Raw genomic sequence first — 12,907 nt, 5'->3', positions numbered from 1 at the left:
AATTCTGTGATTCTGTGATTCCCTTGGGGGTGCAGGACCTGAACTCAGCATGATGCATCATAATACACTTGAAATGCTGAAAGCCAGCAGCAAGATGGAAGGTTCGGGGGCTTTGGGGCAACGTACAAGCAGCGTGACAGCAAAGATGTGCTGATTTCCACTGTGCCCCGGAGAACCATCACCTGCTGGTCACACCACCAGCTCCTGTGCTTGGGCATAATCAGACACACTCACACTTTCTCATGCAGTTTTACAAAAGCTCCTGTGCCTTAAGGTGTCACAGATCACGTTCCTAATCCATGACAACGCAGGGCAAAACTTAGTTGCTAGTTTTGAAAGCCACCGGGCTGGTACCTGCAGCTCTTGGTTTGGGTGGTTAATGGTTTCCCAAAACACTCTGCTGTTCTGGAGGTCTCTGATTTTACTTTAAAAGCACCAGTACAGAGTTCTGGCATTCAGATAAGCAACCAAAAAGTTTCTCTATCACCTTGTCATCGTAGTAATTAAACAGAAGAGCCTAGGACTTAAAAACAAGGAGATGGAGGCATCGCAGCGGATTTTTTTCAGGGAGGGGGAAGCCATCCCCACGTGGTGTGAGCAGTGAAGGTGCCTGCACCCGCAGCGTGTGGGCTCTGAGGAAATAACAAGGAAATGAGCTGTTGTTAGTGAAAGAAATAAGAGCAGTGAAGGTGGGTGAATGAGGTCAGGAAGTTGTTTTTGCAGACCAGTGACATGTCCAAGGAACTGGTTTGCAGTGTGTGGAATATGTGCAAGAATAAACAGGTCCATGAAAAGGTCTCCCTGGCTGTTAACGTTGCACGTGCTGTCAAAGCAGCAATAAAAGTGCCAAGCTCTCACTTCAGAGAACCCTTCCACTGGGTTTATAATACAAATTGTTTATTTGTTACGATAGAGTTGGAAATTAAATATTTTAGCATTAAGGAGTGCTTCGGTGTTCTCTGCTTTTCCTCCGGACACAGCCGTGCAACCTCCCCTCCTAAAATCTCTGAATAAAACACTAATACTTTGCTTGTTCAGATAACAATAACAGGTTTGTAGTTTTTGTTGTTTTTGGTTTTTTTCCTTGCAAGTATGTGACATGGCCTTGGTCTTCAGGAAACCTTGCACAAAGATTTGGCCGAGCCACGTTGCCCCTGGGGTTTGGTTGCTTTGTGTGTCCACGTGTGAAGCAGCTCTCCCATCTAAGGCAGTAGTTGCTGGCAGAGCTTTTTTCTTCCTTTTTTTTTCTCTCCCAGATGCACCACTCCTGCGTTCCCAGGCTCCTTGTAGAACTGTTACACCAGAAATCCTTTTTCCTCCCCCCTCTGTATTTTGCAGGGCGCTCTGTCATCAAGCACGCAGCCTGCTGATGCAACAGCACAGCAACTTGGAGCCTCTTATCTCAAGCCCTCCCGTTCTGCGTTAGGGTAAAACAAGCCCCCCGTTAGGAATAGCCTTCTTCCTTCCAATATCTGAATCCAAACAGCTTCGTGAAGGCTTTTCCTAAGCTGTGGGCAGGGCGAGGTGGGCCTGGTTGGGGCAATCCCAAACAAAAATCCAGGCTGGGTGGAGAGCAGCCCTGAGGAGAAGGATCTGGGGTGCTGGAGGATGCTCAGGGGCTGGAGCCCCTCTGCTGTGGGGCCAGGCTGAAGGAGCTGGGGGTGCTCAGCAGGGAGAAGGCTCCAGGGAGAACTCCCAGAGGGCTGCCAGGGCCTGAAGGGGCTGCAGGAGGGCTGGGGAAGGACTTTGTGTCAGGGGGGCAGGGGAAATGGCTTTAATCTGGAGGAAAGTAGGTTTAGATTAGAAATCAGGAAGAAATTCTTTATTCTGAGGGTGGTGAGGAGCTGGGGGTGCCCCATCCTTGGGGATGCCCAAGGCCAGGCTGGCTGGGGCTGGGGGCAGCCTCACATTTTGGAAGTCGTCTTTATAAATCTCAGATCCTGGAGCCGCCCGCAGGCCGTCTGAGGACAGATCAGCAGATTTAACTGACAGGACTACAGGCTCGGGTTTTCACAACGCAGCAGGTGTTCCTCCTTGGCAAAATTCAGGCAGTAAGGATGGTGCGAGTGGTGGGTATGAGACAATTTTGCTCCTGAAGGACTCCAGCTGCTGTGTAGTCTTTGCCAGACTCAGGGCCAGGCTTTTAAAATAGAAACACAACACAGAGAAGCTGAGCGTGATAAAGCTGCAATACTGTCAACTTTTATTTTTTTTTGCCACAATGGGGTTTGAAATACATCAGTTAGAGGAGGTGGTGGGGATGCTGGCTCCCAAATCCCAGCAGCCTGGTGCGTGGAAGGAGATGCTGCTGGTTTTTGTAGGATTTTGGATTCCCGGAGCTGCTGATGGAATTCTCTTCATCTGCAAACAAAAAATGAGCTTTTTTTTTTACTAAATACTACAAAGCCCGTGGAAAACCAAAATATTTACGGGTAGAAATTGGGCAGCACAATTCAGAGGTGTCTCTGAGCAGCTGCAGGTGGCGGAGGCGTTGGCTCCTCAAAATGGGAGGCGAAAATCGCTTCCTGGTTAATTGCTCTGCCTCCTCGGTGGTCTAGAGGGAAATAAAGCCTCTGCTGAGCAGAGATGCTTCTGAGCGAAGAGCATCACCCACCTCAGCTGTGCAAAAAACAAGGCATTGCGGCGGGGCTCTTCCCCTGGAGCCATTTTATAGAGGTGTCTCGTTGCTTTACGGGCTTTGGCGACGTGCACGCCATGGCAGAGCTGAGCTTCGTATAAAAACTCAGCCTCGGTCTTCTCTGTGGCTCTCTGATAGCATTAAGGAGGAAGCTTGGGTGATGCTGAGGCCAGAGCATCGGTCAGCTCTCGCTGAGAGGCACAAGAAGTTGTCCATGCTTTTCTCAAGGGGCGTTTTGTTCCTTAATGTCACTTTAATTTTCACATTTTTGTTCTTTAACTTCACTTTTCTTCACCTAACGAGCACCTGTGGTTCTCAGGGTGCTTACACAAGCCAGCAAAGCTTGTCTTGGCCTCAAAAATCATACTCGATGCCTGCAGGTCATTGGGGTGGAGGAAGGAGAGCATCCCTGTTTCGCAGTGGAGACAGCCCGGGATGAGAGAATAATCCTGCTTTTGCAGTGTTTCAGCTCAAAACCTGCATCATTTCCAACAAGAGCAAGCAGTGGTGATCCTGCCTGGTCCCCAGACGCACCCCTCTGACCCTTTAGAACTCCTCAGCGATTCCTATTTATGACCTGACCACACTTTAAGGGGGGAAAAAAAGGGAGATTTGCACAAAAAATAAATAAATCTGTGAGCAGACCCCTCCGTGCAGGGCGTCGGTGGGGGCACTTCAGCAGTCGAGGAGACTTTCCTACGGTTTCTCTTGATGCTGGAGATGACAGGAACCCTTTCCAGGCGCAAACAGGAGCGAGCTGCGTGCTTTTGGGGAAGAAACTTGCTTTTTGGCTGGTTTGTGGCTGCAGCCAGCGGAAAGGTGGCTCCCCCAGACTGCAGAGGGTGAGACACGCGGGGTCTTTGTCTCTCACCCCTGCGAGCTGCCGGGCTGAGGTCTCATTACAGCACTAATTAGAGACGTCCTGGCGCTGGAGCAGGCTGCGGGCGTCGCTGCTGATTGTCTCCCTGGCGGATTAAAGGCGAGCCCTCCTTAACGAGTGCCTTGAGTCGCTGGAGCTGCTGAACTCCCCGGGACCAGTAATTAATCCATCTGTTAACAAGGAGCAGGGCTCGCAGGCAGCGATTCTGGGAAGATGTTTAACCGTTGTTGCACCGGGCGACTCGATGCCATCAGCAGGTTTGTTGGGCCAAGCAAACCTCACCCACCTGGAGGCTGTGTCCCAGGCTGGAAGAGAAGGCACCGCAGTGGTTGACTGTGCACGAGCGAGCTGCTGGCTTTTCTCTGCCCCATTTATAAATTGGGGTTTGGTTCACCGGCCCTGAGCTGCTTGAGGATGCCCGTGGGGTGGTGGGGGCTGCTCCAGAGGGGCTGCTCCATCTCTAGCAGGCTCTGACCCGTTCCTGGGCTTGCTGTTAGCTCAGAAATGATGGAAGGGCTGAAATGCAGCCGCTTTGCTGAGCAGCAGAGGTTCTTTTAGGGTGGCAGCAGACACACCATGTCCAGACCCACGAGTAAACCGGATTTTTATTCCCTTTAAGGTCCCTAGCCACTGCTGCGAACTGTGCAAGCAGCAAGTCATGCGTTCAAATGAATTGTTTGCTTTTTATCAAAACACACTTCAGTTTTTCTCCGTAGATTTGCAAACCGGAGCCCAACGTCACATCTTGGGGCTGGGCTCTGGCCTCGAAGAGCTGCTGCAGCTCTTGGTGCATTTAGCAAGGTCAGGAACTCTGCAGCCTCCCGTTCCTCTGACAGATGTTGCACTCCAGGACAGCACAACTCAAATGGCTTTATGGCAAGCTCCGAAGGGAAGCAGGGAGGCACTGAGAAATGCATCTAGTTAGCCTGAAGTTAACACGTTTTAATTTGGTGTGTGCACTTGTGCTCTCCCTGCTCAGCCCTACAGCTGCACCAACCTCCTCCTGCACCTCCAGGCAGTGCCCAGGACAAAACCCAAACGTGCCACAGCACCCTGTGTGAGTTTTATATACCCTTTAATGATTCAAAGGAGTGCCAGCTCAATTTGCTGCGCCAAATCTCTCTTTCTAAGGCAGGGCCTCCTGATGGTAAAGGCAGTCAGCAGCTGGCCGGTGTTTGTGGGTGCTAAGGAAAAGCACAACTGGGCTGAAAGGTGTCCCCGCTGGGGGAAAAGCTAAAAACAGATTCAGAAAATCAGTCCAGTGTGCGTTATGTTCTACAGGGGTAGGGAAGAAGAGGTAAGAGTGTCTTTAAGTTGGAGAAGCTCCCTGAAGCTCTGTCCTTTTTGCAACATCCCCATAAAATGTACAGCAGCTCAAATAGAGTTCTTGCAGCTGTAGGGACACTGAATGTTATTTTTTTTCTGTCCTGCATTGCTCTAATCATTTTCTTCCCCTTTCAGGTTGGTTAGGTCTCTTCGTGGTAGCGTTTGAACCAAAAAATGTGCTAATGCAGCGTGTGTTTTGCCTTATTCTAGCTGGATTCATTTTATTTCTGCTGTTCCATAATCTAGTGAGCTCTTCTCAGCTGAGACTCGGGAGAAGATGGCACAGGATTTGTTGGTCTGTCCTGGGCACGCCGGCCTCTTCCCGTTCGTGGTTCCAACAGGAATGGAAATACAATAACTTTGCGCTGTGCACGTCCAAACTACCAGAGCTATGTCCCTAAACATCACCTTATGTGCTTTGTTCCAGGCACAGCTGCGAGCTTTCATCCCGGAGATGCTGAAATACTCCACGGGTCGCGGCAAGCCGGGCTGGGGCAAGGAGAGCTGCAAGCCCATCTGGTGGCCTGAGGACATCCCGTGGGCCAACGTCCGCAGCGACGTCCGCACGGAGGAACAGAAGCAGCGGGTGGGTAGCCCACGGGTCTGTCTGCCTTCAGCTTTCGTGGGAGATGTTTTTCTTTCCCTTCTTGCTAGCTGCATAATCTGCTCATCTCTGTCATCTCTGTGGCCTTCTGAAGCAGCCTAAGACCAGTCAACTCTCCAAGTATGCAGTTAATTTCCTACAGAGTCTGTTTCGTGGCCTCATGAAGCCCTTGAAGGGGTTCCTGTCCCCTTCTGAGGGGCCTTTGTGCTTAATGGGAGTGATCAAAGATGTGTGGTGGAGCCAGGAAAAAAAAAAGAAGTGAGAGAAAGGGTGAAAAGGTCTTGGGTATCAGTTACAGCTGTGGATCCTCCGCAGGTGATGTTGCCACCAACCTGTCACAAGGAGACCCTCAAAAAGAGGCTACCAGGGTGTGAGGGCAGCGCTGATGCAGATCTGGTTGGGTGGGGAGGGATGTTTGGGGGCTGGAAATGGCTCCGTGTCATCAAAAGGCGCCGTGTCCTCAGCTCTTTCAAGGTGGAGGTGATTTTCTGTGTGTTGGCCTCAATTCTTCAAGATTCCTTGAAAGGCAGAGACGCACGTGATTGAGAAATATGCCCTTTCCCTTAGTCAAGTGTGCTCGTTCTGTGTCCATGCACAGAAATGCAGTGGCTTTCAGGGTAGTTTCGGAGTCCTGGGGATGGAGGGATTAGGTACTGGGGGCATTTTTTTGTTTGAGGATTTATTGAAAAGCGCCCAGTCGAGGTAAGCATGCAAATCACAGCAGTAGCAGCATTGAAATGATTCAGGGAAGATTTTACAGGCTCTCAACTCCTTCCTGATTCTCCTGGCAGGTGTCGTGGACCCAGGCGTTGCGGACTATCGTGAAGAACTGCTACAAGCAGCACGGCCGTGAGGACCTGCTCTACGCCTTCGAGGACCAGCAGACGCAGCAGCAGACCACGACCACGCACAGCATCGCGCACCTGGTGCCCTCGCAGACAGTGGTACAAACCTTCAGCAACCCCGATGGCACCGTGTCCCTCATCCAGGTGAGCAAAGCCCTCCAGCATTCCCAGCACGGCTGGCTCAGGATCAACTCGCAGGCCTCTAGGAGGTGATTCAGAGCAAACCCCTCCTTTTGGTAGCTTGCCTCGTCCACCAGGAATTCTCTTTATCAATGTCTCAGCCCTTTGGCTTGTTAAGCCAGCGCTCGGCTCAAAGGAGAAGTCCCATCCTCTCTCTTCCCTGCTGTGAGAAACATCTCAATTTTCTTCAGACAGGTTCTTCTGTGAAGCTATTTTATTCACGATTGCAGTGGTGGGCATCCTGCCAATCAGGAACGCGTTTTAGTGAATAAATCATAACCTTTTATTCCCTATTACCCGATGCCTGGCTGAGTACTGCAGGTTCACAAGCTAGTCGATGCTCCTCTATACCAGATATGTGCAATTTTTCTTCTTTTCAACCCTTTACTTTCTCCTTTCTTATGTTTTGAGAACTTGGGATCTTTGTTTTACTGTTTTCACACTGCTCAGCCTGTTTTCCTCAAGCTTCTACTTTATTTTGGAACAGTGAGGCCTTCTACTGTCCACTTATCTACTTAGCACTTCTTATTATGACTACACAACTACCTTGGAATACAGAGAAGTAATTCTCTACTGCAAAAACACAACTTTGTTGCTCACACCTGCTCCTATCCCTGTTCACAAACAGAGACACGGCTCACGTGGCCACACAGAACCTGTGGTGGCCACGGGATGAAGTGACAGGAGGAAACATGATGGGACTGCCTTTCTTTAATGGCATGAAATCTGTCTTAATCCATGGCATTAGGTGCTTCTGTATCCCCTGCTCTTACACCTGAAGCGTGTAAGATATAAATATAGTAATTCTTAAGCCGCCCCCTGAGGGAAGGATGTTTGTTAGACTGCTTTAGGGGATTCAGAGCAGAAGTTGCTGCTGCTGTATTCCCTTCTCCGTGTGGGGCGGCAGCTTCTGGCAGCTCAGGATGTGGACTTTATTTTTGTTTTGCTTTTGTTTTCTTGTTTGCTTTTCAAATGAAAGCTTTTCAGTGAATTTGCCCAGCCTTCTGCTCCCCCAAGGCCCAGCAGAGCTGCCAAGCTGGCTGTTTGCTCACCCGCTAACAGACATTTTCTTTTTGATAGCGTTCTCTTAAGTGCCCAGCACCTGAGATCCCATCGACTTTCTAGCACCTACAGGTTTAATTCTGCTTAGAAACAAAGCTGCACATCTCCCAGATTTTGCCTTTTTTTCTTTTTTTTTTTTTTTTTTTCACATGACATCCACGGGGTGGGAGAAGCTTCTTGATTCCACCTGTGCACCCTGCTCACACCTGAGAAAGACAGTGGTATCCTGCAGCTGTTCTTTACAAGGCTAGGAAACCAGTGAGGGTCTGTGGTTAGAGGACAGCACAAGGGCTGTGCAAAGCTTGTTTCTGGGCCCTGTCCCCACTCCTGAAGCTGCTGCAGGCTGACACTGCTTTAACATGTTATTTTTTCCCCTTGGAGACAGCTCAGGATTTTCCGTGAGCTCTGCCCACCACTATTATTCTCTGTAGATGCCATGTGTTGTAACCTGAGAGCGTTTGCCTGTCGCTTTGTCTGAATGATATGGACGTTTCCCTGCAATAACAAACGTCTTCAGCTGCATCTTGTTGGCTCCTGCAGGTTGGCACCGGTGCTACAGTTGCCACGCTGGCTGATGCCTCCGAGTTGCCTACCACGGTCACCGTCGCACAAGTCAATTACTCCGCAGTGACCGACGGAGAGGTAAGGGTTTTTGACAAAGAATTTGACAAAGTGAAATATTTGTCACAGTTAAGTCACAAAAAAACACCAACCCTGCAGTGTTTGTGGTTAAAATATACGAAACCATACGAAATTTCACATACAAAGTGCTGAGCTGTTGTCGTTTTGACTCAGGAGCACACAAACAATTATGGCAGAAGCCTCAGTTCTGAATTTCATCCCGTTTTAATGTCCTGTACGTTAATTCTGGGAGATCTGCTCTAGCAGATAGAGACTTAGCTACACAAATCCACGTTTCTGTATTTGTTCGGGATAATTGTTTCACGTGTGCTCCAGATCCTGAGCTTTGCCACTTCAGGGTTGGGGGTGACGCCTGGGGGTATCCTGAGGCTGTGGTTAGCAGAGGACATTGCATGGCTGTGGGCAAATGGTGTGATTCTTCGGCTACTGATCTCTGGACAAACTGGGACTCTTCTTCTGCAGCTTTTAGAGAGGTTTGCAAGTGAATACCGGAGAGAGCTTCATAAATGCACGTTATATTTGAGACAGCATGAGGTATCGTGGAGCACAGTACTGTGCCACGTACTGTGAAAGCTTCTTCCAGTGCTCTAAAACTGGGCAAAGCTTCAGTTGAGGACTCCACCAGACCACTTCAGCCCTCAAATCTGACCTCTCAAACTTGCACACGTTTATTTTTTCCGCTTCTTTTTTTTTTAATCACGTTAATAAAAGTTTAAAGACCACGAGGAAACTTTTTTTTTTTTTTTTTTTTTCCCCACTAACTCCCCTGTAAATCCCTGAGGCTGCAGGCACCTTTCTGCCCCTTTGCTGCATGCCAGGCTGCCTGGCTGCGGACGGTCTGTGCAGAAACAGCGGGGTCTGGTCAGCTCTGTGCAAGGGAGGCTTTCAGGGCGACAGGTGGCAGCACAGAACAGCTTTGTTCTGCACAAGACCCTGTTTCCAGCTGGGAAGCAAAGAGAAGCAGCCTGGCTGTGACCTTGAAGTGCTTTGAGGGTTTTCAGAACCCTCTTCAGATGTCTCTTCACACCTGGAAGAAACATTTTCAGAGGGACAAACAGAAATGAAAGGAGTGCAGGCACCTAGTTCCTCCTGTAAATTAAATGTTTAAGAGATATTGGATGAAATAAAGATACTAAAATTTTTTTCATTGGTGAATGGCTGGGATTGCTGTGTGCAGCTTAATTCACAGCCTGTTAGCAGCACATCTAAGGATGTTTCTGCCTTGCTGTCATGCTGAATGGAGATGTGAGTTAGCTCTGAGTAAGCAGAGGTGTTTATAGGATGCAGAGCAACACGGAGCAGGGGTGCTTGCTACGATCTCAGCAGCCCAACTTTTGTGTTGGTGCAGAGAAGGGCCTGGACAATTCCTCCTCCCTTTCCAGGCCTTACTCCTTCCCTGTTTTGAAACAGCCTAGGCGTTTTGCAGGGTGCTGATTCATTCAGCTGACTGCTGAATGCATACAGGTATTTGCAGAATATATGGATGTTTTCCTGCTGCATGGTGCTGGGAAGGAAGGGTGCCTTTCCCTGCTCAGGCTCGCTTTGCTTTGGTTTCAGCCTGGCTAGGGAGCAGCACAAACTCAGTCCAACTCTCTTGAGATCCCTCCCATCTGCGACTTCTTCCTCTCGAGGCACTGAGACTCGGTTCCTTCTTGCCTAAAAGACTTTGCCTTCTCTTAACTTGGCTTATTTTCACCTTGTCTCAATGCCCTGTTGCTGCTTCCTCCCTGCTTTGAATCCTTTTGCCCAGGTTCAGCTGTGGGCACAGGAGAGTGAAGCAGTTGGGGATGGCCATTTTCATTTATTAAGTGCATTACTGCAGCAAAACAAGTTCCAGTTGTGAGCTTTAGGTGAGCTTCAGCCAAGTCCAGCACAAATAAATCCTAAATGGGAACATGGTTCCCCAAAATGATGGGATGGGTGCAGACAAATGGAAACAGGGAAGCACTTGCAGCCCTTTGCCCTGTGGCACAGTGATCTGTGCTGAGCTTCCAGCACCACAGCAGTGTGGCTGCTTTAAAAAGTGCCTGGCAGGCAGTGATCCGACTGCTGTCCCATGTTCTGGTGGGCATGGCTGAATAAAAGGGGTTTGTGGGAGCGTGAGGTGCTTCACAGATGTTTAGGGGGGCACCTTTCACGTGCACGAGAACTAAAATTCTCACTTGAAGGTTGAACGTGTGCAGAATAGCAGCTGTTTTCCCTGTCAGAGTCTCTGGGAGAGAGTCAGAGTACGTGCAGGGTTCTCCAAAGACTTCTCAAAACTATTTGACTTCCTCGTTTCACAGGATGGCTTCATATCCTGGGACCTTCCTTCTTTTTCTTCCTCCGTAGGTGGAGCAGAACTGGGCAACGCTACAGGGGGGTGAGATGACCATCCAGACGACGCAGGCATCGGAGGCCACGCAGGCAGTGGCATCGTTAGCAGAAGCAGCAGTGGCAGCATCTCAGGAGATGCAGCAAGGAGCAACTGTTACCATGGCACTCAACAGGTACGGGAGAGAGGAGAAGGCTAGAAGGCTGCATGCGGGTGCTTTCTTCTAGCTTTTCACTCTGACAGTAAAAAGACACCCTCTGCAGTCCCATGGAGGCTTTTTCGTAGCAAATTCCTAGCTCAACGTGCATACAGGAGTCTGCAGGATAGTTTTCAGTTTCCACTGTAACAGTAGGAGCAGCCTGACATGGAAATTTCCTGAAAGGGGAAACGGTAGGTGGTAACTGTACCCCCTGAATGGTTTGGGTTCAGCAAGGGTCTGGTTACAGGGCTGAGCTTGTTGATAAGAGTCCTAATGTGTTGATAGTGCCTTTTGCTACGCTGGTCTGTGTATCCATCAGAATTAGTAACAGTTCCTTACTAAAAGGCCAAATTTCACCGGTTGTGTGCTGCCTCGGTCACTCATCAGAAAACAGAACGTTGTGCTCAGTGTGCCAACAGGTAAAGGTGGTAAAGTTCAGTTCTCTGCAGGTCCGTGCAGCAGGAAGCAGTCCTTGCTCAGCTCTGGGGAGCTGTTTAAGCTTTGCTTCATGTTCTTAAGACCTGCAAGTGGCTGGGGCACACTGCGGCTGCATCCCGAGGGAGCAGGACAGGACGTGGCATCAGCCCCAGTAGCGCAGGAGGTTTCACGCTGCTGAGGTGTGAAATCACAGAATCGATTCTGTGATTCTGAGGTGGGGGGCAAAACATTTTCCTCATCCAGATCGGGATTCTGGACTAAAGGCTGTTAGAGTAAAGGCTGAGCAGCCACGGCCTGGGACAAGACACAAGCCCACAGCTCTGGTAGTCGGGGTAGAGCTCCAAAACCATGCTATGAAGGGATCACAAATAAATGAAGCAGCCACCTTGATCCTGGGGTCCATCACCAGCTGGCTTCCAAATTGCTGTTGCAACTGAACTGCAAACACCCCTAGAACTGTTTCTGTTTGTGATCCAGATTCAAGTCCATCAGGTATGTTATTTTCTGCTACTACAGGAGGCTGATTGAGTAGGATTATTTTTATTAATAGTTCCACTGTAAGATTGCCTTTTAAAACCAAGTGATTTTTTTAGGACACTATAAAAACAGATAAAGTAACTGGGCATGGAGTTGAAAAAAAAAGTCCAGTCTCCTGGAATCTGGCTTGCAGGACTTTTATCCTGCACATTTCTAGATTATACATTTCTTCTATGTACTATGAGAATTTTTTCTGAAACCAGTGTGCTTTCAGTTTAATTTTGTCCCGTTGCTTCTGGTTCTGGCTCTTAAGGTCACAACGAGCAGCTCTTTTTCCTGCATTTAAGAAGTTCTGGGCGACTTGCCCCCCAAACCTTCCATGTGGAGCAGGTGCTCTCTTTTCTTTGCCACCAAACACTGCTGTGGGAGTAGGACTGCGATCTTTCCCCTACCTGTAGGAAGATCTCAGCAATTCCTTGAGAGCTAACAGCTCTTCCAGCTCTGCCAGGTTTGAGGATGGGAAGTATGGGGCCTCCTAGTATAGGAAAACAAAGTGGAGGTCATTAATTAATTGATTTGAACTAATTAGTGTTTGTGGAGCACACTGTAACTGGGCACAGCTTTTATGCTGTATGGTCATTATTATTTTCAGGGGTGCAGCCTTAATGAATGATTAAAATGTTGAATTGCCCTTGAAAGTGGCTTCAAGGAAGCATGCAACATCTGGAAAATAGTGTTACAGCAGGAAGTCTGGGTTTACCCCCAGGTTTGCTCTGTTGTAGTTGGCCTTCCTGCACTCTGTCTCCACGTAGCTGCACGTTCAGAAGAGACATTAACCAAAAGGGATAGGGAGGCGGAACAAGAAAATATTCTGGCTCAGTAACGGTGCTTAAGAGCTGCTGTGAATGATAGAGGAGCTATTTAGAGATGAAAATATGCCTTGAGTAGCTAATATTTATCCAAGGGGTCTGGAGGAGTTTGAACAGTTGTTGAAGGATGCTCACAGCACACGGACTGTACAATGAAATGGCAAATAGAACATCATCTCAATCCATGCCAAATAACCCATGTGTGAAGAAATATCTCCTGCATAGACCCAACGAGGAACTGTTTGTTACCAGTTACCATTCAGCAAGCTCCAAGAGTCCCTGCTGAGCAGGGATTGTCAGAAAGAGTAAGTTGAATATTAGGAATTACAGGGAAGGGCGTAGAGAGCAGGGCAGGATCAGGCCACTGCGCTAACCCACAGTGCATCTACATCTCAAATAGTGTGAGAAATGGTCACACACACCCCTCAAACAA

At 49.0% G+C, this 12,907-nt stretch overlaps 1 protein-coding gene across 2 annotated transcripts in view; it reads left to right on the top strand.

Moving 5' to 3' along the window:
- NRF1 (nuclear respiratory factor 1) overlaps window positions 1-12,907 on the top strand; it is a 57,524-nt gene that overhangs the window by 19,797 nt on the left and 24,820 nt on the right. For both annotated transcript variants that reach the window (XM_084289115.1, XM_084289114.1), the window contains 4 exons: window positions 5,272-5,430; window positions 6,240-6,437; window positions 8,076-8,177; window positions 10,509-10,666. In XM_084289115.1, the coding sequence (XP_084145241.1) occupies window positions 5,272-5,430; window positions 6,240-6,437; window positions 8,076-8,177; window positions 10,509-10,666 (617 nt within the window). The remainder of the gene's footprint in view (window positions 1-5,271; window positions 5,431-6,239; window positions 6,438-8,075; window positions 8,178-10,508; window positions 10,667-12,907) is intronic.

The sequence above is a fragment of the Netta rufina genome, assembly GCF_964035555.1.
Source record: "Netta rufina genome assembly, chromosome: 1".
In the NCBI taxonomy this organism is placed as follows: Eukaryota; Metazoa; Chordata; class Aves; order Anseriformes; family Anatidae; genus Netta; species Netta rufina.
The sequence above is the reverse complement of the archived record's forward strand: the minus strand, read 5'-3'. Positions and strand labels throughout refer to the sequence as shown.